General features: G+C 41.6%; 1 protein-coding gene across 1 annotated transcript in view; it reads right to left on the bottom strand.

Annotated features, from left to right (window-relative positions):
* Positions 1–27853, bottom strand: part of lamb2l (laminin, beta 2-like) — a 48902-nt gene that overhangs the window by 3016 nt on the left and 18033 nt on the right. Inside the window, exons 3-30 of the mRNA XM_046395652.1 lie at positions 22317–22486; positions 17918–18053; positions 17448–17521; positions 16844–17032; positions 15098–15161; positions 14469–14671; positions 14170–14290; positions 13763–13951; positions 13252–13431; positions 12973–13085; positions 12578–12657; positions 12255–12411; positions 9823–9963; positions 9041–9202; positions 8815–8936; positions 6604–6724; positions 5759–5951; positions 5514–5657; positions 4915–5146; positions 4670–4833; positions 4312–4536; positions 3969–4183; positions 3763–3859; positions 2333–2705; positions 2043–2227; positions 1159–1406; positions 278–493; positions 10–154 (exon numbers count right to left, since the gene is read on the bottom strand). Of these exons, the coding sequence (XP_046251608.1) occupies positions 10–154; positions 278–493; positions 1159–1406; positions 2043–2227; positions 2333–2705; positions 3763–3859; positions 3969–4183; positions 4312–4536; positions 4670–4833; positions 4915–5146; positions 5514–5657; positions 5759–5951; positions 6604–6724; positions 8815–8936; positions 9041–9202; positions 9823–9963; positions 12255–12411; positions 12578–12657; positions 12973–13085; positions 13252–13431; positions 13763–13951; positions 14170–14290; positions 14469–14671; positions 15098–15161; positions 16844–17032; positions 17448–17521; positions 17918–18053; positions 22317–22486 (4659 nt within the window). The remainder of the gene's footprint in view (positions 1–9; positions 155–277; positions 494–1158; positions 1407–2042; positions 2228–2332; positions 2706–3762; positions 3860–3968; positions 4184–4311; positions 4537–4669; positions 4834–4914; positions 5147–5513; positions 5658–5758; positions 5952–6603; positions 6725–8814; positions 8937–9040; positions 9203–9822; positions 9964–12254; positions 12412–12577; positions 12658–12972; positions 13086–13251; positions 13432–13762; positions 13952–14169; positions 14291–14468; positions 14672–15097; positions 15162–16843; positions 17033–17447; positions 17522–17917; positions 18054–22316; positions 22487–27853) is intronic.

Consider the following 27853-nt stretch of genomic DNA (forward strand, 5'->3'; position numbering starts at 1 on the left):
TCAACATACCAGTGAGGAAGTCTCTGATCTTCTTAATGAAATCTTTGAGCTTCTTGTTGTTGTTTTCAAAGTGGTCCTTCTTCTTCTGGGCTTTTTCCAGTGTGTTCATCGCCTGCTTCTTCACATCCTGTGTCAGAGAGGCTATATTCTGGAGCTGGACACAGGAAACCAACAAGTCAAGTCAAGAGAGACACCCCATAGTGCCCCGTCATGGCAGATAAGAGGATACAGTGTCACTCCCACAGCAGAGTACATTTGATAAATAATGTTTCAGCACCTTTCTGGCCACACTCTGCAGCTCCTCGTTGGCAGCAGTCAGACTGTCAGTGACGTTCTTGGCGTGATTCAGTGCTGTTACAGAAGTGCTCACGGTCCCGCTGCATCCCTCTCCTCCACATATACGATTGCCCTCATTGTCACGGCAACCGGCACCACCGCACTGGCTGTCCGAACAACTGCCATTGACACTGTCATTGCTGTGGCCACCACATACCTGGAGGGAGCAACAGTGTGGTATCACTCACACGGAATGATTGATAAATAAAAAAATAAATGGAAGTGGAAACTGTTTCCCAAAATATTTGGACTAGAGCTGCAAATAATAAAGATTCTATGACTCTTCTGCAAGTAACCTATAATCAGAAAAAATGTTATTTCGACATTATTTAATTATTTCATTTAATTTGGAAAAACAACTGTAAAAAAACAATTTTCTGTTGGCTGTAAAATGTAAAATGATAGTGTGTCTTTTCCTGCTTTTATCCACTGGACAATCTAATAAAAGAGGGAGTAAAAAGAAAAAAGTAAGTTACCAGGGGTTAAGTATTGTAATGATACGTAAGTCGTAAGTCAAAAACAAATGACCTACGAAATGACCAGCTTTACTGCAAAAAACAGTTAAACATCACACACAATCACTTTTTTATGATGTTCGTATAGACATATAAACATACATACTCTATGTATTCACTAACTCATAATTTCTTAGCAGGGTCCCCATCCAATCGGACTGTTGCTTTTAGATGTTTTGTTATAGAAACTGTATATCATTGTGTTACTTATGGATGGAATGGAAATACAAATAAATCATTTCCCTTTTTCGTGGAATTCAGGGATTCCCAAAGACATGACTGAAAGACATGAATAAAAGCTGCCTACCTTGTGACTGAGGTGATGGACGTTCTTATCCAAGTCATGGGCCTTTTGCTGCAGCTCATTTAAGGATTTGTTCTGAGCAGCCAGCGCTCGGAGGAACTTGTCTTTACTGGCATCCAGCAGGTCTTCAGTGAGTGTACGAGTTTCTTTGGACTGCTCCACAGGACTGAGAGGACCGGACACCGCCGAGTTGCATTGCTCCTCAGCCTCTACTGACTCCTGATAGTACTTCTTTACTTTCTCAAACTGATCTGTGAGTAAACAGGAGCAGCTTTGAAAACAAACACAACATTTAAGGAGCTTCACAGCAAACAGCTTTGCAGCAGTCGCCAAAACAAGTCGTGTGTGAATCCCATCTAAGGTAAGCGGATGAACTTGAACATGCGTACATGCGCTCCTACGGTAGATCATCGAAGACTAGCAATTTCTGCATACTGTGTCGTCTAGCAGCTTATGCAAATGCATTCGAGTTTGTACACACACTTTAGACGGGGTGCACACTAATGATTTTAGCACAGCGGCTACAGTGAAGATTTAGGTATAATAAAGGATATAAATAATGCCTTTTCCATCAGTTTAGGATCTCTGGACTTCTGGAGATTTGCATTATCCGACTACGCCAATTTTATTTATTTATCTGCTTATTATTTTTACAATTTAAATCAAGTCCCCTGTTTCTTCAGCTGTTTAGGAGGATGTGGCAGCGCTGTTTTGCTGTGAAGCTCCAGAAATGTTTCATTTTTGGGTAAACTGTTTTTGGGTGAGTTTCTAGCATACCTATTCTTTTCATTTATTTTGCAATAGCTTGATGATGACACTTACTATAGATTTTAATATTTTGCTCATGAAATTTTTGAAAACTCCACTGACTCGACTGACTTTGCTACCTGCAAATCCTGAGGTGAGGTAGTCATCCAGCAGGCGCTGTTTGTCTGCTACAGTTTTGTTGATGTCCCTCAGCTCCCTCTCTAGCTCACTCAGTGTGCGTCTCAGCGCCCCGTCTTCTTCTGCTGTTGTGTTTAGCTCTCGGGTGATGCCCATCAGACGCCCGTCGGTCAGGGCGATCTCAGCTCTGTGCACACAAAGAGTAAGGAATTTCATTTAACACGCAGGCAGTAGGTGACACATGAGCCCAGCAAACCTCAGTGAACAACCAAACGCTGTGTGAGATCATCACCTGAGGTCGTCGATGCTCTGTCCAATCAGCTGGTGGATTCTGTTGCTGTCCTCCGCAGTAATCATATCCTGCACTTGCTTCAGCTTCCTCTCCAGCTCTTTGATGCGCTTGTCGCCAATTCCCGGCGTGAACCCACTCTCTAGGATCTTCTGCACAATGTACTGGATGTGTTCCAGGTCCCTTCTTAGTTGGCACACCGCGTCGTCCCACAGTTGAAAGCACGGATGACACTGGACGCACTTGGGGAAGGCGCCTGTGAAGCCTCGAGCGCATTCATCGCAGCGCTTCCCCGCCGCTCCCTCCCGGCATTCGCAGGCCCCCGTTGTTCGGTCACACTGGGCCATCTCTGATCCCAGAGGATGGCACTTACACTCTGAATGGAAGCCGGGAGGAGGAGAGTCACAAAGAGGGAGGAAACAGGACAAAATAGGACACTAACAAACAATAATTACAGTAAGCGTCTATACTCATGTCTTAAAGAAGCAGCTAGGAAGGCCTTTTACTGATGCCGAGGTAACTGCTGCCACACGTTTAATGCTTTGTCAAAAGAAAACGATTTCATTGAAGTTCAAATTTGAGTTAAGTGCCACAGCTACCTGTCAAAGTTCATTTGCTGTTGGAAAATAATCACATACTGTGTTCACTGATTATTGCTGCTCTATTTTCTGCTTCCAAAGAAATCTGTTTCTAGTTACTTAAGATATTTTGCTTTGTCCTTATCCATTTATATGTTTTTAATTAACTGATAGAGTCTCCACATATTTTTGCATCATGTTTACTGTTACGGTGATAGCATTAAGATTCCTTCCTGGGAATGGTATGTTATGTATATATGTTTAGAAATCAAAATAACATCTCATGAAAAAAAAAAAAGTCATGTTTCTTTTTGCACCACAGGCTTCCTTGTTACTCCAGTAAATCAGTGCAATTCTTACGTGGAACACTGTGAGCAGAGTGGTGTGTCTGTATGTCTGTGATATCTGCATGTGTGTGATGCTGCTTAAAAAAGTGCTTGAAAAAACAGGAACGAAATGCCTTACATTCACGTGTGTGCTCCTGTTTCAATCAGTCCACTTCTCCACAGGCCAAGTAATGGCTTACGTTTTCCTTGTAGGTAAATGCAACCCAAAATGCTTCACATTTCACTTGGGTGATTACAGTCTTTGTGTGATGGAGTGTCAGTGCTGCCAAAGGATCGGTGAGCTACACTAAATACTGTGCCTGAACGCATCTTGTGAAGATGCAGACAGAGGACTGAAGCTACTGCTCTTGATATTTCACAGCTCATCTTGCTATTTCTTGTCTTGCTATTTCACAGCTCATATCACACTGAGCTAATCTGTGAGAAGGATTAATTCACAGCAAGAGTTATTGTAGAACAATTACGTGTCCAGTAATGTAAGCTATGCCTCTGTCACAAGCTGAATTACCTTGACATTGCACCCGTGGGTCTCCCCAGTGGAACTGCTCACACTCGCTGCACTGTTTACCTCCAAAGCCTGGACGGCAGTGGCACTGGCCTGTGAACTGCAGAGGACAGAAAGAGGCTGATGTGGACATCTAATAATCTTACACTTTCTGTCTGAGTTTTGCATTATCCATTTTCAGGCTGCCGGCTGCCTGCACACGTCCTCACCATGTTGCAGTGAGCACCCATGGCATGTTGCGGGTTGCAGCCACAGAGCTCACAGCCTCTCTCCTGGCCATAGTTCCAGTGGTTAGGAGCACACTGATCACAGTTGTGGCCAATAACGTTCCCTCTGCAAAGGCAGGCTCCTGTCTGCCTGTCGCAGTGACACTGTCCGTCACTGCAGGCTGACTGGATGGTGCCAGCAGTCACACAGGTACAACCTGAAAACACACACAGAGAAACAGTATGGCTCTACTCTGTCGAAATGTTCCACTGCCATATATGCAGACAAAATGAATGCTTTACACACAAATAACAATAATAACTAGTATTTGCTATAATCACTTACGTCTGCAGTCGTGGACCAAAGCATTGCCATAGTAACCATTTTCACACTGGTCGCAGGACGGACCATCGGTGTGGTACAGGCATTTAAGGCATTGGCCGGTTCTGGGGTCGCAAGACCCAGGATCCTGGGTGTCGATGTTGCCATTGCACTCGCAAGGAAGACACTCCCCACCAGCTTGCTCTGGGTTGCCATAGTAACCAGGGGCACACTGGTCACAGCGGGGCCCTTAGGGTCAAAAGGGAGAAAATGATGATTTAAAACTGGTTCACTGACGTCACCGGACAATCCTGCATTGAATATTTCAAACGAGTGAAAAGTGATCAGCAAACAGAAGGTGATTTAAACTGGGATGTCTCACCAGTGTAGCCTTGTCTGCAGTTACAGATGATCTGATTAGAGGTGAGGTCAGCTTGACAGGAGTGTCCGTTAAAGTGATCCGAGCCGGGGTTACCGGGACAGGGGCAAGGCCGACAGTGCTCCCCTGCACCGAGCACTGGGTTTCCAAAGAACCCATCCACACAACTGGGACGAAAAAGAGGGAGACATTCCGGCGTCAGTCTGATAACCGAGGACAAACACCAGTGCAGAGTGAGTGCTCCTTACCGCTCACAGAGGTGTCCTGCTGTGTAGTCCCTGCAGTCTGAACACTCCCCAGAGCGAGGGTCACACAGGTCTGCGTGGCCGTTACACTGACAGGGGCTGCAGCTGGGGAAGCCCCACTGGCCTGGTTGGCAGTCTGAGCACTGACGCCCGGTGGCTCCCTGCCTGCACTGGCACTGGCCCGTGACTGGGTCACACTGGTGGCTCAGTGAGCCCTCTGAGTGGCAGTCACAGGCTTGACAGCAGAAGGTATTTAAAGAGTTATTCAGTGTTATTCTAGTGATACTAGACTGGAATAAGAAACAAAACATACACTGAATTAATGATTTTTTTTTCTGCTTGGAACAGGGCATGCGTTTCAGGAGGAAGGACAGTTAACGGGCAGAATATATTTGATGATTTTCAGATGATGCGGCTCCCTGTGCGCCTGACATATTTGAGAAGGACTGATGTATTGGAACAGTCTGCAGAGACAATGTGAGTCTTTATTTCAAAATAAGAGACCTTGGCTTACATCATGTCTTATTATTCAAGACAACAACAAACAATCCCACCTTGAGAGAAAGATGGTCAAATATGTAAAGTGTGAAAAACAGACTCACCAGTACAGCCATTCACTCCAAAGCCATAGGTTCCTGGGGCACACTGGTCACAGCGGCGTCCAATCACATTTGGTTTACAATGACACTGACCCCCCACCTTATCACACTCGCCACTGAGGGAGCCCTGAGGGTCGCACTGACAGGCTGGATACAACAGATACCAGACAACAAGAAAAAACATCAGCCAGTTCTTACTATTAAAAGCTTTGAAGCTTTGAAGTCCTCCAAATCTGCTGTTGACTTACACAAAGCACCGTCATGAATGATGGATGAAATACTGCAGATGAGCTTAGAACACATCTCAGCCAGGGCAGGCATTGGCGTCATCATGAAGGAATCGAGACACATGTAGCGAATCATATCGTCCCGCCGCTGCTCTGCCTCGGGCTCATTATCTTGGAAACCAGGAAGTTCAGTGTATTTGGGGACAAGAACCAGCTATTGTGGAGGGAAAAATCAAATGCAAAAATGATTCATCAGTGAAATTAACACTGATCCTGACTTTGTTTATTAAATTCAGTATTTAATATTGAAACAAACATGTTTATCATATGTCATTTTTGTAAAAGGTTTTGTGATTTTTTGATTAATAATCAGATTGGTTTTGCCTTTTTGGCAGAGCTCATCAAGAGCTTTCATTTAATGTAAATGAGTCATTTTCACCCAAAATGTCGCTTCTTCTATGTGCTTCATATTAACAAGAACAGATAAATACTGCACTATAAAGAATCTGCTTTCTGTTCAACATCTTTAACTGTGCTAGATGTTTATTAACTTATTAACTTAGTACTTGTTATATTATTAACTTTAAAAGCTCATCCCAAGCACACAGATGTTTACCATTTGCATTTATATTTTCTAAACACTAGGGGGAAACCTTATGCTGTGAAGCTTTAAGCAGCAGGGGTTTTGCTGAAATCAGGGTATGCTTGATCATAATTGACCATTTTTTATTTAATCTCCTTTTAATCATGACAGCTACACTGATGGCACCACAGCCAAAGCAGACTACTAATTAAAGCCACAGTGATGTGTGTTGCAATACTGCTGTTGACACAGACAGGGCGGTGGGAGGGCAGTCTTAGCTCACCGAGTCAACTAGAACGAAGGCAGTAAGATGTCTGTGTGAGACTCCGTGGCGCTGGAACCTGATTGCAACCACGTAACGATTACTGGGCTCGAAACAGAACGGCCTGGGCATCTGGATGTATCTGTAAAAATATAATACATACAAAAATACTTATACAGATAAATAAATGCATAATTAGAAGTTTTCTGTTTTTTTCTCTGCTTTTATCTTCTATTCTAAGCTCTAAGAATATATAATATTTTAGTTATCATCGTTAAAGTCATTATTTAAATAGTTAAGATATGTGATCAATATGTTAGAGTTTTTCCGTCATTGGATTTAATAAAATTGTATTTGTCACACTGTTTGGTATATATTAAAACACACGGTTAGGTAATGTAATTTATGCTGCTAGGGGTCTCAGATGAAAAGCACTTTGACATAAGCAACACAACTCAAACAGCAATGTTGGCAGACAAGGCTGAACGTTTTGAAGTTCTGTTCAGTGTTATGTTCAGTGACGTTATTCGACTTCCTTCCTCACCCTCTGACTCTGTCCTGGAAGTTAAAGCGAAGTGAAACGCACCGTTAACTTGAATAAAATTACAGACTTTTGCACGTCCAAAACTAAACAAATTACAACAAAGGTTTACTCATTTGTAAACATACTAGTGCAGAAATGTTGCATATTATATCTTTAAGCCGAACACGATACGATAGACTTACTACCACCTTCCTACTTCCATGCCTGACTTGTCTGTTTCTAAAGCAACACTGTTCACCAGTGGCGACTTGACCGACTCTCTACCTGTGTTTTGAGCTCACTTTGCTAATTGGTTTTGGCTGATGGACCAACACAAGAGAATGGAAGGCTGAGACAGCCAGATCCGGGCAGTGGCCGACCTCTTAGTTCCAGATGAGTTCAGACTGTGAAAGGCTATTCAGCAGGTTGAAACTAAACAGTCTTAGTGTTAGTCTTTCCAAGTTTTTTCATCCCATTTCTGCTTCCTTTTCTACATGGATAATTAACACTTAATCTGCTCTGATCTGCAATAATCTGTCTAATGTGTTGATTTTGTAACAGTGCAATAAGCTTTTCATATCAACAGATGAATAGGAGGTAAATATTGATCTGTAATCATTCAATGAGAGGCTTTCAGTGGTTCTTCTGGTTAGGCAAATAACTTAGACTATTAGATAACTGTCAAACGTAAATGTAACTTTCTGTCTTAACGCTTTTTGTCTTTATTTAGATCATTTCAAGCTGATTATGATCTTATCATTGCATATTTTTGTTTTTTGTTTATTATTCTGCATGCTTTTAAAATGCATATCATTCCTTCACTATCAGTAAGGTTGGGTATGTTACCGCTTCTGCAGGTCCAGTCTGGTATACAAGCCAATTTCATTGATATTTACCACAATTTACATTTTCCAGGCACAACTGAGAGTTTGCTTAATGCTGGTTTGCTTGCTCCATTGGCATAACTCACATTTGACTTTAATCATTAATGCATGCATGTGACTGCTGCACCTTCTGGAGGCAGGTGGCGAGTTAAACAATGATACAGCTGCGAGAAACACACATGCAGTCAGCTGAACGTAGCCTGTTTAATAAGTAAGAAAATATCGAAACAGCTTCAGTTTCTGTTCTTGCACAAGACATATTAATTCAAGCACTTTCACTGGCACGTCTAATTAATGTATATTTTCAAATACTTTCAATACCATGCTTTTTTTTCTCAAAGTCACAAAGTCAGACTTGTGGGAAAGTCACAGTCACAGTCACTGGTCATTTTGATGATACGCTATCATCTCAATTATCCAAAAAAAAACTATATACAGCCTCTCTGCCAGACTGTCCTGTGCTCATGCAGCTTCCTTTCATATCACTGTCCATGATCCTTATGCAGGCTTTCAGGTATGTTTGCTCTCATATCAGTGCATCAGTGGAAAAAAAAAGGAAAAAATACCACAGGGTGCTGTGAATCTGGCTCATACAAAGCAGACAAGCCAAGGCAGGTTCAAGGGACAGCAATGTAATGATGCAATTCATCCTCAGCTATATCAACACCTGGAATACTGGAACCAATCCTGCAGTGGACTGAATACGCATACTGGCTACAATAGCCACTCTCTCACACAAACACGTACACACACACACACACATGCACACACACACACACACACACACACACACACACACACACACAGCATATGAAGTGTTCGTACCTGTTTTGGTGTGGTAGGGTCACTGTGTAGAGCTGTTCAGTTGGTAGGAGGTTTCCACACCGGAGACTGGAGGGCAGCAGTACAGATGTAACACTAACTACAGCCTCCCAGTCCTCTGTAGACTACACACACGCACACACACACACAAACAAACACTTAGTTCAAAACATCTACATTAATTGGAAAAAATAGTTTCACATCGATCTCACAAGTCATTGTCACACACCTCAGTTTCGTAGCGGATCATGATGTCATACTCCATGGCATAGGGGATGTTGTCAATAGTGAACACCAAGCCAGCACCATCCTTGACACGGGCAAAGCCAGGTCCTGTCCACGACACCATGTGGCTCGGAGTGCGCCCTCTATAATCAGGCCTCACATCCGGCTGAGAGACACAGACACATCACCCAACAATTATTTTCTTTTTCAGCTATAATTGATTCTACTTCACTTTAACAACCTGTGTTTCCTCTTAGTGAATTGACTTTCCACTTTCTTCAGGATGACAGCTGTGTGTGAGCGAATGTTGCTGAAATGTATAGTGTGATTAAGTAGCTTTTATGAAGAGCTAGAGCTGCTCAATTAGTCGTATAATCATTCTGATCCCCACAGGATTCTAACATTAAAGAGGCAATTAAGTCTGAAGCAGTGAGTATCTATTTTAGTTTAAAACTGAGAATTAGTTTGTACTGTAAGAGGGCATTAGGTTTGGAGTGAAAAGTGCAGTTTTTTTTAAAACAATGATGTAGCAGCTACTCCCACCAGCTACAACATCACCTGTTCTCAAGCAAAGTTTCAAAGGTGCCTTTTCATTACTATGACAACTGAAAGGTGAAAATTAATGGGGGCAGAGAGAGACCAGAGGGCTGTGGGTTGGATTGGCTTTTGTCTAAAGGCCGACTGAATTCATTGTTGTGTGTTCAAATGCAGCATAAGTGAGAGCATCTGTAGAATCTTGTGTGTCTTGCCAAAGCATAAATAAAATCAATGAATCAAGCATCCTACCGTTTGTTGAAGCTGGCGGATGCGTCTCAGTGCTGCTCGATGCTGCTGTGAACTGCTGATGCGACGGTGACGCCGGTGCCTCCTCAGCTGGTTGCTAAGGTGCTGGACACAGTCAGTCTCGGCCTGAGGACGAACTTTGCCCTGAGAGGAGAAGAAAGGAAAGGAGGGTTCATGTTCATGTCCATCACACACAGAACTTCTCAGCAAAACTTTTTGAAACCTGCAGGGGTTCATCCTGCACAGCTTCTCAAGCCCTGCTGAGCTCAAACTGCAAAAGCATGACGGTATACGACGCTGAGTGTGTGTTTTTGTGTGTGTGTGTGCAATGTGCTTGTTAGTGTGTGTGCTGAGCAGCATTAATTAGTTGGTGTCACTGTCTCCTCTTTTTACGGGTCACCTCAGAGTTTGAATTCTTACACAGTTTCCATCCAATGGCAGTTAAAGAAGCTATGTTCACTTGTTAAAGACAATAGCCTCCTTGTCAGAGACAAATCTCCCCGTGGCTGGTGCCTTTTTCCTCAAGACATTCTGAAGTCAATACTTAGATTTTTTTTCCACATTCCTGTAGCGGAGATGTTGTAAGGCTAAGGTGTCTGAGCTTGCCCGAGGGGCTAAAAGAGGAAGTGGAGGGGGCTACTGAAAAGAATGTGAAAAAGCTGGTAGTCAGAGATGAAGGACAGGAGGACAGAAGAGGCAATGTAAAACAGTAATGAGACTGATAAGTGGGATGAGTCAGTGACATCCGGAACTGCCACAATAAAGGGAATATTTAATAGCATTCAGTTTTGTGTTTTAAATAACTGGTTTGACAGAGTAAAAACATTTCTGACCAATGTTAGCTACAGCTATATGACTCTATGCAAACTCAACTTGTTGTATGATATGATTCAACACAAGTCTGAGAAACACTGGCTCAAATTGTCTCCGAGAGAAAGAGGGGAAATGTGTCCTCTTTTTATTCTACGCCAAGCTGTGGTGTGAAACTTGTCGTCTTCGGTCTCAACAGTTGCTCACTCAAGTGACATCATTTAAAGGCATAAGATGCAGTAAATTCCTAAAAAAAAATGCACAGACTCATACAAAGTAATAAAGTAATAAAGTAATTTCTCTCCATCATCCCTGTTGAAGTTTGTGATGGTGTCTGCAGAGACTTTGCCCTTTGTCTGTATTTCCTTATTTTCTCAGTTCTTTGCTGTGTTGGGTTGTTTCTGGGCGACAAAGGGATGGAGGTCTTTGTGTCTGTTTGAACTCTCTCTCTTCATTCACTGTCTCACTCGACCACAGATGCCCTCTCTTAACAGTTTTTCCAATGATATGGTGTAGATAATAACACTGCAGCAAGGACTCACAGACAAAAAGCTTTTCAAATAAAGGATGGAACTTGCATGAGAGGACTGATACCACTCTTGTGTTTATCTGTTACCTAGACCTGTGGACACAGTTAGCTTAGTGTAAAGTTACAAAGTGATCAGGAAGTTTGCCAGGTTCTATCCAATCAAACAGCATGTCTTAAGCTCACTAATTAACACATCATAGCTTGTTTATTAATCTGTACACAAACAATAAGCTGTGGCCATGGAGACACAGAATATGTTAATTAAACTTAAGTAGCTTTCTGCAGGCCACGAAAAAATTCTAGGTGGAGATGTCCCGAGCAGGTCAGTTATGGGTATGTATTCACAGACTAGTATTGGCCTCATTAAATGTCCAGTCCTTTCTTGACTAGATCCTGCTGTAAAGAAGAGTACGGTGCTCTCCATATAAAACCAGGTCTACACTTTTGCTGCATAAGAGAGTGTGAATGTGAATGGTGTGACTAAATCTGACATCGTGGTTGGCCATACACACAGATTCACTACACTCTATACTATACTATGCTAAAAAATCTGCTGAATCTGGTATCTTAATTCTCCCTGGAAAAGCAAATATTGTCGCTGACAGATCGTATCGGCTAACTGATGTTAACTCCAAAAGCAATTTCATTACAGACCAAATCAAACGCGTCTGTTGCCTGGTTTGAGTGCCCTCTATAAGTCTGTCTACTTATTCAAAGATTATCTGTGAGGAAGGAACCTCCTCTCTGTAAGGATTTCTGGAGTTCTAAGAACTGCAAATGTGATATGTTTCCTCTAGTAAAACCATCAGCTGATTTCTTCAAATCAGTTGGGGGAGTTACATTCTCTCAGTAAACTTTCATTCAGATCAGATCAAATCTTATAAACTTACTATATTTGAACCAGGACCTTCAACTTAGACCAAGTAACTCGCGAAAAATAAAGAGTAGCAAGTGTAGCAGGTTACATCAGTTACTTCAGTGTGTTAAATAATGTAATCAACATTCAGGTAAACATACATATCAGAAGAGTGAAAAGTGCATATTATTTATTTTATTTTTTTCATATTTCATTTTATATGAATCACGGTGTGCTCACCGGCAGTGCAGAATCAGTGGGGGAATGTCCAGTGGAGTCTTCAGCCTCATATTTGTAGTAGTCCAGTGGGGCACAGAAATAGCCAGGCTGAACCTCTGAACACTGTCGACCAATCAGATTCCTCCTGCAGTCACACTGGCCGTTGTCCATCATGCACCTTAAGTAACAGGCAAACTTTAAATGGCAATTTGAAACTGATCTGTTTGTGGGTTTCGCTTCAGAGTGATTCACAGCATCACGCCCCAGTGCCTGAATATTCATTCTTAGAAAAAACCCTGTTCCTTAAAAGAGAAACAGGTGCATAGCATTTTGAAAATTGATACCTGTTGTTAAAGGCTCCACCGAAATCACAGTCACATGGCCTGCAGCCAGCCAGGTCGTTACTGAGCCCCCAGTATTCAGGCTACAGGGATGGAAATAAACGTCAAAACCAGGAAGCACAATGACACGTCTACTGTGCACTTTTTACGCTCTTGTGCAGTTGTTACGGTGTTAATATTATCAGTTCAGGTCAAGTGTCTGGTGACACCATTGTTTTCATTTGTGTAGCAAGTTATAAAATGATGAAAAACATTGCAACATTTAGGAGCAAAAGATCTTAACAATCTCTTCCTTGGTCTTCTTCTTTAGAGATGCTTCAACATGAACTGTTATGACCTTTGATCAACAGCCATGTGCTTACTCTTTTGATACGATAAGAAGGGCAGGTGGTACTAACCAGACACTGGTTGCAGTAGCGTCCAGTGACATATCTTTTGCAGGAGCAGTCCCCGCTGATCTGGTCGCAAGGAGCTCCCATCATGATGATGCCACGAGGGTCACAGTTGCAAGCTGATGGAGACACACACACACACACACACACACACACAAATAACAAATAAGACAGCAGCTGTTGCGCTATTTACAGATCTTAAATGTAGATTATGTGGTCTTATATTAGAAATACGTGTTCAAACAGGAAGTGTTTACAGTGGCACGCAGCCACACACATACGTACGTTGACACCCAAGCGGGTCATTGTGGCTCAATCCGTAATAACCCTCCTTGCAATCGTCGCAGCGTGTGCCTTTGACGTTGACCTTGCACCGACACTGTCCTGAGATCATCCCCATGTCCAGGTCTGTGTGACTGTCGCAGACTCCTCCTTCCAAAGATCCGACTGGGTCACAGTCACAGGCTAGAGGTCAGAGGCCAGATCAAGAGCGTGAGCGAAGGGGGACAAGAAAGAAGAGGACATAAATGGGAGGCTTGAATAGATGAAGTGCAGTGAGGAAATGTTTTGGCTTCACATAAGATCTGCAATGTCAAGGACTTCAGACATTTTCCCAACTTGAACAAGGTTCAGTAAAATTGATCACTTGTCCACTCAATTACACAAAATAAGCACATACTTTAGACTAGTTGATTTTCGTCAAATGATGGAAAACTAATTAATGGAAAACAAGATTTTTACACTCAATACTGGACTTAAATACATTTGACATCAAGATTTTGTTAAAAAAACTCACCAATACAAACGCGCGGGTCCCTGATATCCCTGTTAGGGTCTTTGAAGTAGAAAGGTTTGCACATCTCACAGTTGCGTCCCATTGTGTTGTGCAGACAGTCATCACAAACTCCTCCGCTGGTGTTGCCCGTAGCCAAATACACCGCCATGTCAAAGTGACACTGGTTTGAGTGGCCGTTACAGTTACACTCTGGAGAAACACGTGCAAAACAAATAAAGAGCAGACTAAGCTTTCAAAAAAACTTTGCAGTCAGTAAGTACAGCAGTTTAAAAATCAATAACAGTAACACTTCATCTGCACACACACACACACACACGCATGTCACAAAATCTGTCAAAATATGAGGATGTCGTGTATGTGTGTGAGTTCATCCTCGTGTGTGTGTGTGTATGTGTGCGTGTTCTCACCTCTGCAGGTGTGTGGGTTCTCTGCCTCTGCTGGTCTCCATGGCAGGTCATTGTGAAAGTGTCTGCAGCGCTCGCAGTTCAGGCCCTCTGTATTATGTTTGCATACACAGCGGCCGTGGATCTGGCCAATCAAAAAGTTTCTGTTAGTTCCAAACAAACACTTTCAGTTGTTACTGCATCTCATGCAACAAGTTTCTCTCAGCATAGCACATGGGGGGAGACGACAACAGATTACTGGATTGTCAATTTTTTTTTTTTTTTTTTTTTTTTTTTTTTAATGATAAAATCCACTGGCTCACCATGCCGCCCTCCCGGGTGTCAACCCCTGGCACTGGGGCACACTCTGAGGCGTGTCCGTAGCAGAAGCAGCTTCCTCTGACCACCAGCTCATAGATGGCGTAGTAATATTTCTGCAGGACATCAAAGCGTCGGTCCAGCAGGTCGTCCCCGAGAGTGTTGAGCTTGGTGAAATTGATTCTCAGGTTGGTGATACGCAGAAGTTCTAGGAGAAGTCAAGGAGAAAAAAAAATAAAAAACACGCATTAACTCATTTCATGACAAAATTTCGTTAGAATGCATACATTTTTTGATTAACTGGAGCTTAGGTGCAAGTTAGCATCATTACAAGACAGCAATATAGGCTACTTTCTGTGAAAGCAGAATGTTTCAACTTCATATGTGACCTGAATGCCCAAAGTTTGCATTTACTTTACTGTCTTACATTCAGAAATTTCTACAAGTAAAGGTTGATGAAGAATTCTGGAGAAAAGTAGTAAGAGAATTGTGAGTAGTTCAATTTAGAGGGCAGGGAGAGATGGAAAATTCTTCAGCTGAAGTCTGTTTTTCTGTAACAGAAGTTTCTCTGAATACAAATGCAATTTCAGTGCCCGAAATAAAGATTCAACATTACTGTAAAAACCTCACTGACCTTGAATGTCCAAGCTGTAGGGGTCTTTCACATGAATGGCGGGATCCAAAACTTTATAAATGACCTTGAATATATTTTTTATACAGAGAAAGAGAGAAATCAAATTCGACTGCGCGACATCAAATTGAACTAAAACAACAGATTTCAAATTTACAACATCAGGTCTGTGCTCGATAAAAACTAGTTATTAAAGCTTCAGTTGATAAGCTGATAAACACATCAATCCATCACATCCCGTCACAATTTTCAAACAGCCCTCAGCTTTTATGAAAATCAGCTATAAAGAGTTGTTAGATGAAGAGCTGCAGGTGACAGGCTGCACAATTCTAACCTCTCAGCAAGGCAACCAACTCTATTTATGGTGTCCTGCTGTTGTGTGGAACACTACTCACTCACTCACTGTGCACAACATGAAACACATCTGCCCATGACATGAGGGAGAAATTATTGACTGACTTTTTTTATTACATCAATATGGATCTTTGAGGCAGCACAGCCAACAGATACACCATTTGCTTGTCTGTTGCTTTTCTGAGAAAGTGGCTGCTCAACCACTGTTTGCTGGTAACCATGTATGTCGCAGATAGGTCATGGGTCTGAAAAAATACAAGTAATTCTTGCTTGGTTTCTGCTATTTTGGGTGGTTCTAATCATGCTGATATATGTTCTAGTGTTTATTTTTTTACTTGTTTGGTTTTAATTTAATTTTGTTATTTGATGTTATAAAAAAGGAGCTGAAACATCACGACTGCCAGCTGTGCTCTGCTCTTGATTGGGTCAGATGGGTCAGTGCAGTAGTGATCGGGCATTGGAGCTGACTCTGGTTCTCTTGGCTTCACCAACTGAAGATGTCAGCACTTGCATATTTTGTATATATATTTTGGTTTCATTTTTGTTTAGTGGGAGAAAGTGGAGATGTGTTGTCCAGCTTTAAGTCAGTGGCGTTTCCTTGATTGACTGGGACCGAAATCACGACTCTAATGTTTATGTCAAAAAGCTAAAGTCATTGTCTTTCAAACTGCTATTTGTCAAACCAGAAATATCTTTGTGTTCATCCCATCTCAAGGCAGATGGCCGCCCACCTGCTCCGAGGTTTCTGCCTTCTAAAAGGCAGTTTTTCCTCGCCCTTGTGGTCAAGAGCTTGCTCATGGGGGAACGTTGGGTCTCTCTACATTTAAGACTAAATTGAAGTATTGTATGGTTAGGAAAGTGTCATGAGATAACATCTATTGTGATTTGTTTACTATATAAATACACTGAATTGAATCAAATTACTATAAAAGATCCATCATGAATCCTCAGTTGTACCTAAACAATAAGACTGGTGGAATTTTGTCTGTCTTACAGTCGACAAAGTTCTTGTGAAACCAACAACGAATGATTCAAACAAGTATTATGTGTGTATCCAAAATCTGATGTAAATCATTTCTCTGAGTCTGCATTCAACATTAGTTCCCAACAAATACAGCATTTCCTACTGTTTGGGTAACACTTGTAATAAGCTATAATAGCTATAATAAAACTATTTTATTTATCCCTCTGTGAATTCAGCTGTTAAAGATTTATTCCTTCAGTGGGAACTAATGGGCTTGGGTGTCAGAATTAAACTGCATTTTTGTATTTTTAAGGGATTTGCTTGTAAACAGCAACAAAAATTCTGATAATCGCCACTGAACACAGCACTGTGTCCTCCCAGCCAAACATGTCTCTACTATTATTGATCCCAGCACCTTTTCTCTTTCTCACCTCTCCATTAGTGGAAGGTTCGATGTCGGAGTAGCGTTCCTCACAGATGATGTCGTTGATGTGGTGCAGGCTGTTGGCGGGGATGCCGGGGAAGGTCCTGGTACAGTTTGAGGCAAAATAGCGGTAGGGGCGCCATGTGCGGCCGAAATCAGCAGAACGCTCGATTATCATAGCTGCAGGTCGAAAAGTCTGAGGAGGAAAATGAGGAGGGATTAGGGGGAGAAGGAGGAGGAGGAGGAAAGAGAATTAAGTTCTTTTGACCTCATACACATGCTTCTAGTGTTTGGTACTATGTGACTTTTTCTTTTTGAAACAGCATGGAGATTATAGTAAGAATCATCTTTTTTCTATGAACATAATACAGGTTAATCAATCAGTTATAGACTACACAAAAAATTCAGTGTCATCAGAAGAACTCCATATGACTGAGTTATCTGGACCTTTGTTTCATGTTTGCTTTACTAACAGTATGATGGTGAATTCGAGCCTGATGGAATGCAGTCAAGTGTACATAACAAACATACAGCTAGACAGTAGCATTCAGCCAGACATGCTTAAACACACAGAGTATAGTCAACACAGATTACACCAAACGTGTGCATACCTTGAACTTCATGATGAGATGTGTGAAGTGGAATTCGGCCTCCAGGTTCAGTCTGATGCTGACATTCTCTTGTCCTGTGGAGGAAATAACTGTCAATCAGACATAACAACCCAGCTGATGTAAGTCGCATCCCATTACATAGCTGTCTGGCTGGCTGACTGACTGACTCTAGAAGACCATCACCATCCTTCTCAGAGTTTTGATTCACCTTCAAGAAATATCTGTGTTTTTTGATATTAGCCGTATGAGGACATTCATTTATGTTTCAGTATGAAAGTGGGTTTTTTTTCTTCTTATGACTCATTTCATCTCAAAATGGGTACATTTGTTACCATCAGAATTTAACTCAACAACACACGAAGAAGTATCAACACATTTACTCTCACATAAGTACAAGGACAGAGGTAATCAGCCCAAAGAACACAAGGACTATTTACCAGTATGGTAAGAATAAATACACACACACGCACCGTTGACAGACTGCCACCAGGTGCTGTCTCCATTCCTGTCCATGAGGTAGATCACATTTTCGATGCGGTGGCTGTTTCTGTAGTAATACGGGTCGTATGGATGCAGGGAGTTGCATTCAAAACACTTGTCTGACTCCTGTTCAGGCAGAAAATGCACATTTACTTATAAAGAAAGCTGTTGGCTCAGAAAGTTTGCCTTACATGTTTAGATTTGATGATGAAGAAACAACCGAAAGATCCTGAGATGTGACTTTTTTAAATGTAGGAACACTTAGATCTGCACCGACAAGTAATAAAACAAATGGATGGTGCACTAGAGGAGAAACAGTTAAAACAACTTGCTGTAATTTCTTATAAACCTCTAAACATTCATTTTTTCATTTTGTTTACACAGGTTGTGTCTTGTACATGTTGGACAGTGTGAGATAAGACTCATTTGGGTTTTCATCTGTCAGGCTGAAATAAGGTGAATAATGTGCACTGGAGTGCCAATACCAGTGTGAATCATACACAAGCCAGAGAGGACTAGACTGCCTCTGATGGGTCAAGAGATTAAAACAGTTGGCGGGAAAGAAAAGAAAGCAAGCAAAAGAAGGGAAGTAAAGTGGAAAGTCGGAGAGAGGGACGCAGGTGTGAGGATGAGGATAACGGGCAATAAAGAGGATGCACTGCACAGCTCTGTTTTAGACTAAATGCTAATGTCACAGTCACAGTATCAACTTGTTTAACGTTCACCAACTTAGTTCAGCATGTGGTTCTTGGTGATGGTAGAGAAAAGGTCAAGGGACAGGATACATCCTCTGAGAAATGTCATGTCTGCTGAAAATTTCATGGTAATCAATTCAATGTTTGCCGAGAAACTTCAGCCTGGACTAAAGATAGATCATCTGACCAACTGACATCGACATTTATGACCCTTCTTCATGGATGGACAGAACAACCACTGAAGACACAGGAGAAGAAGAAATTTTTCACAGAATTTTCTTGAAGCAAATTCCAAGTTTAAAAAAATGGAGGGAAGAATTTCGCTAAGACAACGACAGTCATGGAGATGATAAGAGCAAAAGCACTTCTAGGTGACACCTTTACTTAAATTCATGCCCTCATTTACAATGAAGAAACAGTTTAAAATTACATAAAAGACACAAAATAATAAAAAAAACCGAAGATAAAATAATTACATACATACACAGGGCTATGCGTAAACAAGGTGTTAGAGTTAGGCCACTATCATGGCTAACAATCAATAACCTAAACACAGGATCCCACAAGTAAACTAAAAAAGACTAACTATTGCATCAACAGTACTGATGAGGATAATGAGAAAAAACAATAGAGGCCACAGTGACAAAGTGACATGAATGGTAGGAGAAGAAAGTAGAAAGAGAGGATGCAGTTAGCTGGTGTAAAGCTGACGTCGACAAGGTGGAAAACAGAGGAAGCCAAGGAAGAGCTCAGACAGAGGGCATGGGAAAGATACAAGAGTGTGGGGAGCAAGGACAAGAGCAAGGGCTTGAATGAAGGAGTGTACTAGAAAAGTTAGAAAGGGTGGTAAGAGAAAGGACAGTGCAGGTGAGACAAGTGGGTATGCAGTGGAGAGGGGTCTCCAACAGCTCAGCGGGGGTGAAGGACAAAGACGGGGGCCGGCAGAGAGTGAGGGAGATGCTGAGAGAGGGTGAAAAGAGGGTGCATTTGTGAGGGGGCCATGAAAAGGGGAGCTGGAACGGGGGAACGTGGGGCAAACAGGCAGATGAGGGTAGGAACAGTGGATTCCAGGGCAGCGTTTCTTAATTAGGTTGTCGTCAAGGGTGATTAAGCTGCTAACAACAACATGGCTGTTAGAGACACGGCTGAGAATTGAGAAGGAATGGCTAAAGCGTGCTGTGTGTTTGTGGATGTATGTGAATGTGCAAGACCACATGTGCACACACGCTCACTGGTACATGTGTAAATGCGTGTGCGCGTGTGTGTGTTTTACATGCATGTTTGGCTTCTTCACCTTCCCTCCCTAATCCCAGCATAAATCGCCCAAACCCTCATGTCAAACCCTGCTGAAAAGGGCATCTCTCTGTGGCCCGTCCATCCTGACGCAGCATGCCATCATTAGAGAGCCTTTCTGTAACAGCACTGAGCGTTTGCCGCAACTTTGCAGCATTCGCGGGAGCAATAATAGTTTTGGTATTCATACAAGCAACACTGATTCTTATTCATCTTCACTGTAAAGCTTCAGTTAGTTCTTGGTCTAAACTTGTGTGGCTTTAAGACCCTCCCTCCCTCCTCTGAGCTCTTATTTATCTCCCATTAGTCAAGCCTGGTCAGCTCAGCTACAAGGCTTTCTGCTCTAACAATACACTGATGTAAGTCTGTTGTTGATTTGAAAACGCATCTTTGTCACACTACGATGGTGGTTTTTAAAAAGTTCACCCCACCTCCTTCATTCAGTTTCCATCCCATCTAATTTACAACTCTGCAACTGATTATTTCCCTGCTGTTAAGATAGTATCTCATGTCTGTATGTCTCTGTGTTATTCTATTCTTTTCCACCATTTTTCCAATCGCATTCTTCACTTCTCTTATTCCTTTATCTATTCCATGAGAGCTTGTCTGAAGTTACAATTTTAAGTGCACACTATGAGGTGGATCAGAGGGCCAAACGAGGGCCCCCTTAAATGTCTTCAAGACAGTTGGTTTGGCAGTAGCTCACAAAATGCACTGCTTCTCCTGGGACACAACTGTGCAATCGGATCTTACAAGGGACAAAAAGAAAAGCAACCTAGGAGGACGTCAAACACAAATGATTGATGAATTTCTGGACATTTGAAGACTGTGAGACAAATGTCTGGGCCTCTAACAAACCAGCCATGGTCCACACCTGGTTTTACAAAACAGCACTTGTCACCATATCCCGCCCCTTATTGTAGTAAAGGGCCTCTCACCAATAAAAGAACGTCAATCACGTTCACCTGGAAGTTGACACTGTTGGATATTCCTGGCCTGAGGCCACGGAAGCACATGCACATACATGTAGATGCATGAAAACCCATGTAGTGTGCGGATGCAAGAGACGTGGATGTCAACATAATGTTGAACATGTCAGGATTTATGTCAAGTAGGGGCAGATAGAAAAACAACAGCTGCATACTGTAGAGGTGAGAGAGCGACTGTAACAGCACTTTGTCTGCCATCACATTTCTGTGAATTACGGCTGTAATGTAAAGCTACATCTGTATGTATCGCTGTATCTGCTTCTTTCACAAAATCTGCATATCTTGAGGTGAGAACGGTGGGTGGTGGTTCGCACTGTCGCCTCACAGCAGGAGGTTTGAGTCCAGGTCTGGGCCCTTCTGTGTGGCGTTTGCACAGAATGTGTACCCAGTGTGTACACTGCTTCTCACCCATTGCCAGCCGGGATAGGCTCCAGTCCCGCCGCAACCCCAACACATAAAGCAGCGTAGAAAATGGGTGGATGCATATCTGGATATTCATATATCTGCAAATATCTGTCTGTACAACCTGAGTCAGCCAGATTTATTCTGCACTGTACAAAAAATGTGGTAAACTAGATGACAAGACACTGGGGATGAATCTCACAGAGTCTGACCATCAAACTTTACACTATCTAACTATTGCCTATTTGTTATATTTCAGCAAATCATCCAAAAGCCGCACAAAAATGTATATGGCAACTAACTTCATCGAATGAATCTGGATGACCTCTCTTGTTGTGAATTTTCATCACTGATCTCCACTCACACTTAATCCACTGAGTGATTCAAGGTAAAAAAAAAAACAAAACGTTAGAGACAGAGAGCGAGACAGGGATGGAGGGAATGTGTGTGTGCCTAAGGTATGGCTGACTTGTTTGACTCCACCTGGGGCCTGACAATCAACAACTGGAAAGCGTCACAGGGGCCTTGCTCATGGAAACCAGACTACAAATAAACAAACTGATGGAACAAATGAAGATGGACGAGTGGAGACTGAAGGATGAGGATAGATGAACGCATGAAAGAGAGGACAAACAAACCATCCCATTTTTCCTTACCTTGAGTACAGGGTGCCATGTATTGTAAAGGGGACTGAGGCAGAGCGCTGAGAGACTGAACAAGCAAATTTAAAGTATGTGAGAAATTCAACTTGTTTGTTTTAGGGAGTTTGTTTTTTTGGTCCAGTGATACCAACTGTAGAATTATCCGTGTGAATCACAGCACATAATGTGATTCAGGTTTCAGAAAAATAACAATTAACCTATTAGTAATCAGGATGTATGAAGGAAAAATCACAATCAAACATTATTAGCAGTCATTAGTGCTCAGAGTGCACATTTTGATGCTTTAATTTAATTTCAAGCTAAAAATATTACTCTTAATAGTTTAACTGTGTTCACGTGTACCCCTACCTGCAGATGGCTAACAATGCAGTAGTGCTCCGGCCCACCTAGACCACAGGTAGAGGTTGCGGATAAGTTGACGGCCCGTCCAATCAGAAGGTTTCCTGTTGCAGGGTAGCAGCTTCCCTCTGTGCAGCCATGAGGACCTGACGGAAGCTCTTGTCCAAACACACTGAGAGCTGGAAGGGATAAAGGGCAGAAACATGGAACAATCATTGATTATAATAATACATAATGATTTTGCTGAGAATGTCAATGTGAAGTTCTTAATGGTACGGAAGTAAAGTCAGAAAATCCAGTCCTAACCGTTTCACTTAGTCCACTTAGTCACATTATTTGATACGTGTGTCTGTGTGCGGGCTGGGGGAAGGGGTAATAATGTCAATTACACATAAGACCTTTAGAAGAAGTCCTTGCATTTGTGTGGAATATTCATAATAACTCTAATACTCAGAATTTCAGCCACGGCATCTCTACTTTTTCCCTTGGCTTCTACAGTATAAATGAAATCTCAGTCGTCCTCATGGATAGCACGCCTGGCTAAACAGAAGCATGGTTTATTATAAACAGTAAGATCACGGTTACAGTTGAATATTTTGAATGCTGCCTGACATCCCATAAAGTAATTGCCTTAATAGACTTTCAGAAGAAGCACAGTGACCACCACTCTCTAAAATGTTCTGGTCCTGTTCCCTCAAACACTCTCCCTCAGCCGTGTAAACACTCTCTCTGCATCACTGATTCTGAACAGGCCTCGTCAGGTGGGGAGACAAAGACAACGAGATGAATGTTGTACGTACAAAATTAAAATGACCAGAAAGGGTTCAGCAGACAGGGTTAAGATGGTTCAGTCAAGATATTTACATCAAAATGTATCCATTTGTTGACAGACTGTACCTGAGCTTACAAACCAGCCAGCAGAGCCTCTGAGCAATGATATAGCATTTAAAGGAACAAGACACCATACAGAGAGAATTGTTGTAAATTCACAACAAAACAAACAAGCACAACATCTGTTTATACAGACTGCTCTATGTTTCAGAAAGGGCTCTGTCCCATAGAACATGGGACCATAAAACAAACTTTTTTTGCCTGCATGAAAAAATACGCTCCATTATCAGCAGTTCACATGCTTATATGGGATGGAAGATGCTGACAGATATCTCAGGGCCTTCCATTCTGTTGATGTTCAGAAAACAGCAGCGCAGCAACATGTTGAGGCATGAAGGGAAAGACATGGAAGCATCCTCTTAAAAAAACACATTTCTTCATCAAACAGATGACTGTAATATCTGTAGTGTTAGCAAATAATAATATAAGGATATAACACACAAGTGCAACGTTGTGCACCTATCTGACCTTATAATAACAGCTTCAGAATCATGGCTTGTAATAGTTGGGATGGTGTCCCTGTCTTTCCCACACTGCACCCTGAACACCAGCAGTTCTTCAACTATGAAACGTGGGTGGGTGGGTGGGTGGGGACGAGCTCCTGCGAGAAATGTGTAATACTTTAAGCAACAAATCACTGAAAGTGGATCATATTTTGTGGAGAAAACAAATAATGCTCTGTCATTTACAGTTTCCCAATGGATGGATAACTTCGCTTGTTGTTGAAGAAACTGCTAACTGTAGATTAGCTCTGAGAGGAGCTCAAAACATCAGTGGGCTATTGGTGTTTACAACACTAGCACAGAAGCTTGGGACTGAGGTTTTAAAGCTTATTTAAACATCCATTTACACCTAGCGGCATATGTGTACCTCTGCTGACCAGATCGTAAATCTGATTGTAATCATTTTTGTTTTCCCGGTCTACAGACACACCAGGGTCGGCACTACTCCAGTACAGAGGTTGAAACCAGAACAAGAATAACTTTGCATCTCAATAGTTTAGTAATAAAACTACTATCCATAATCTAACAGAGATACACAGAAGAACCGTATCAATAAACAAGATGAACAACAGAGAATTCAGTTCAGTGTAACAGCGAGGCTATTTTCATAGTGCTTACTGATATGATACGTGCGTATATTGGAGAGGCAAATGCATTAACATATTTTCAGCATCTTCTGTAAACTGGGTCTTAGGTGTATAAATTCAGCTAATTATCCTCAGTGCAAAACAAATGTGAATCTCTGACACAAGACATGCCAAAACATGTTCTCTTATTGTTCTTTTCTTGTCCATGAGATCCTCAGTGGAGTGTCAAAGCGAACAGAACTAGTCAAGTAACTCACAGTCAAACCAAGTTTTACAGCATTTACTGTCAATTTTCCTCCACTATAAGCCATTGTACAGCTGTCTATTCAAGAATGACCCCTCTTAAAATGTCATACATCAACAGTAAAATGTAGATCAATAACTCCTGAATTACATCATTACGCCCTGTAAAGAGATATAACACACGATCTTCCTATCTGTACCATTTGAGGATTTTGCAGTTAAATATTTCAAATGATTATTATGATCATATAATAAGCTTGCTGAGACTAGGAAATACCTCTGAACACATGCACGCACACACGCACACATACACATTGTCTATGTGTATGAATATCTTGGCTCCATTTCAAGTACCAGATTCAAGAGGCTGATTTTCTAAATTCCTGTGAAACATAACAATGCCACACTGATATTGTTGGCAAATCTACTGACAAACCTGCCAGAAAAATACGCCTCACAATCCAGCCAGTAATGCTGTTCCACTGCATGAGTATTCTAAATAGCAAACCTTGAGAAGTATCAAAGTAAAATCAGACACATATTTACACATGCTGTAATGGCAGGTGCGCACATGTTTAGTGTGGACATGCGGAATTGTACATAAATGGGCCTCAAGGTGAACCTGTGGACTGTAGATAAAGATCAAACACACCTTGGTCAAACATAACACAAGGCAGTGCTGCAACACTGAAACTCAAGGGAGTAATAGTACAAACACAAGGCTGCAAAAAGAATACTACTACTACCTGTGAAGAGTCTGTCTGTTTTTTTTCTGCCTGCATGTCCCACTGTTCCTCCAATCCCATTCAAACTCATCCCAAAAAGCTCAGGGAGGGCTGACCTCTGCATATGGTGTTTGTTATTGGAACTTGTTACCAATTTCATTTCCTTTTTTGTTAATGTTGAATGAACACTAAACAACACAGAGGGAACCCACCCCTGTACTCAAACAACAACTACAAAGATACTGAAACATAAGAAACTGAGCTGTCACTGGTTTCACTTGACCTCACTTCACAGGTATGACATTACACAGTGGGTTCACTCAGTGGTCAAATAACCTAATAACCAAAAAATACAAGGAAATCTACCTGCCTTGAACAAAAAAAAAAAACATCCGTGTCTGGACCAGATTTATTTTGAAGGAAATAAATGTGGTCAAAGATGTCATCAGAATGAAACTAGGAAATGACAGGTTACCACTTGATGATTTCATTTTGATGATTTAATGTTGATTTGGTTTGTGGCTCTGAGTTTTCTTTTGTTGTTAAGCTGTTTGTTGTCAATTTTTGAGCAACTGTGGTTCTTTATCATCATAGTTCATCACACTGGCATGCGCTGAAGTTACCTATTGAGAGAGAATGATAGAAGTAACATCCAGACAGCCTCTCCCGACACTTTGTCTAGGCACGTAACCCTCAGGTGGTAATTTACCTTAAGTTTTAATTGATGACTGAAGTTGTGTTTTGAAACAGACCACACATGCCTGGAATGTCACTGCTATAATGTATGCTGTTCACAAAAAAAAAAAATATCTAATGGCTAAAGTTTAAAGGCTTTCTCCAATCTGTCGGACTGAAACAGAAGCAGAAAAGAATGGTGTTTGGGTTGATAATTTACAAGTCAAAGCCATCATCAAGGCACACACACATACACCTATGCGTTAGAGAGCCTCATCTTTCAAAAGACACCTCTGACATCTGAGACATGACAGTAGTGTTCATCTCCCTCTCTGTGTGGGCTGTAGGAAATGTATCCTTTACTAGATTTTTACGTGCCCCAACTGGCATGGACAACATCAGAATGTGTATGTGGTAGTACGCAGCAACACACTGATGTCACTTTCAGGATTTTGCTTGTACATATAGTTGCACACAGAGACCACTTATATATTTTATTCATATATTTATTATATATGAAAATTATATATATATATATATATATATATATATATTTCAGAGTGTGCTTGTGGGATAGTTCTAAACTTCAGAACCATTTTATTGCAGAAAAGAAAATACAGCATAACAATAATGTAGCAAGGCAAGTCACCAGTTGTCAGGTTCAAGCTGGGCCATTCAGCGAGGCATGATTATTAGACATTTACAGGCTAACAAAATCCAGCAAGAGGAAAAACATGGCAAAGTTACGTCGGGAACTCTGGTGTCAACTAAAATTGCACTGGAGTAAAGCCCATACACAGTATAATAAACAAATGGAGCTATTGAGTCTGAAAACTGAAACCAATTCAGGAGTGTCTAACACCCAGATTCTTTCTGATGTAAAGCAGGAGGAGACGCCACTGGTTTCAAAAAGAAGTCTGACTGTAAGTAAGCTTAGGAGAAGATGGACCTTCTCACTTGATTTCTTACCTTAGTAAACAGTTTCCTAATGAGTGTATGGTCTCAGCTGCTGGTTTCAAGTCTTCAACAATACAGCACTATATTCATTTCAATGATAATGATAATCAATCATCAGTGATAAGGCAGTGTACACTGGCAAGGTTCTAACTACATTTGTCCAAAGGCAAACATTTTTCAAAGCATACAATGTGGTGTAAAAAATCCATTTATTTAACCTACTCTTGTTTAATATTTTAATTTTCTTACAAATTAATGTTATTTTATTATCCTATATCAGTATGAATGGACTCCTAAAAAAACAACAAAACTGCTGACAGAACTCCACCAAGGAGGGAGGCAGCGCTCACTTACCAAACTGATATTTCAACTAATCAGGAATAGTACTTATCTCAACATAAACTCCACTTCAGGATCTCAGGAATTTAACAAAAACACTAGTTAGAGACTCGGTCTACGACTGCCCAATGACAATAAGCCCAAGTGATGGCTTTTGTGACTAAATGACAAGCTACCCGACAGACTGGGACTCTTCCACAGTAACATAGATGTGCACGTTTTCCGAATTCATTAACATTCTGCAGGAAAGATGTGGTGCAAGGTCTATATTTGATGATCACCTCGTTAGTGTGTAGATGCCTTGTGACTGACAAGCCCATACAATGGTGGGTCCTCTGGTTCTGTGCCAGACCTAATCAGGATAGATGTGTAGCAATGTGCATCCTCCCCAGCTCCACCCCTTGTCCAAATATGGTCTTGTGTTTTTAAAAAGCCATGATGGCGATGATTGAAATGACAAACCTGAGGCAAAACATTGAACGACAAACCAATGGGTGACATCACGGTGGCTCCGTACACTATTTACAATAGAGTTTATGGTAAAGCGAAAGTGGAAACATTGCATAGCAGTAGCCACTAGTTAAGCATTGTTAGGCTGCCTTTGGCATGCTGTCAGTCTGAACTGA

Source organism: Scatophagus argus, chromosome 8, assembly GCF_020382885.2.
Source record: "Scatophagus argus isolate fScaArg1 chromosome 8, fScaArg1.pri, whole genome shotgun sequence".
NCBI lineage: Eukaryota > Metazoa > Chordata > Actinopteri > Scatophagidae > Scatophagus > Scatophagus argus.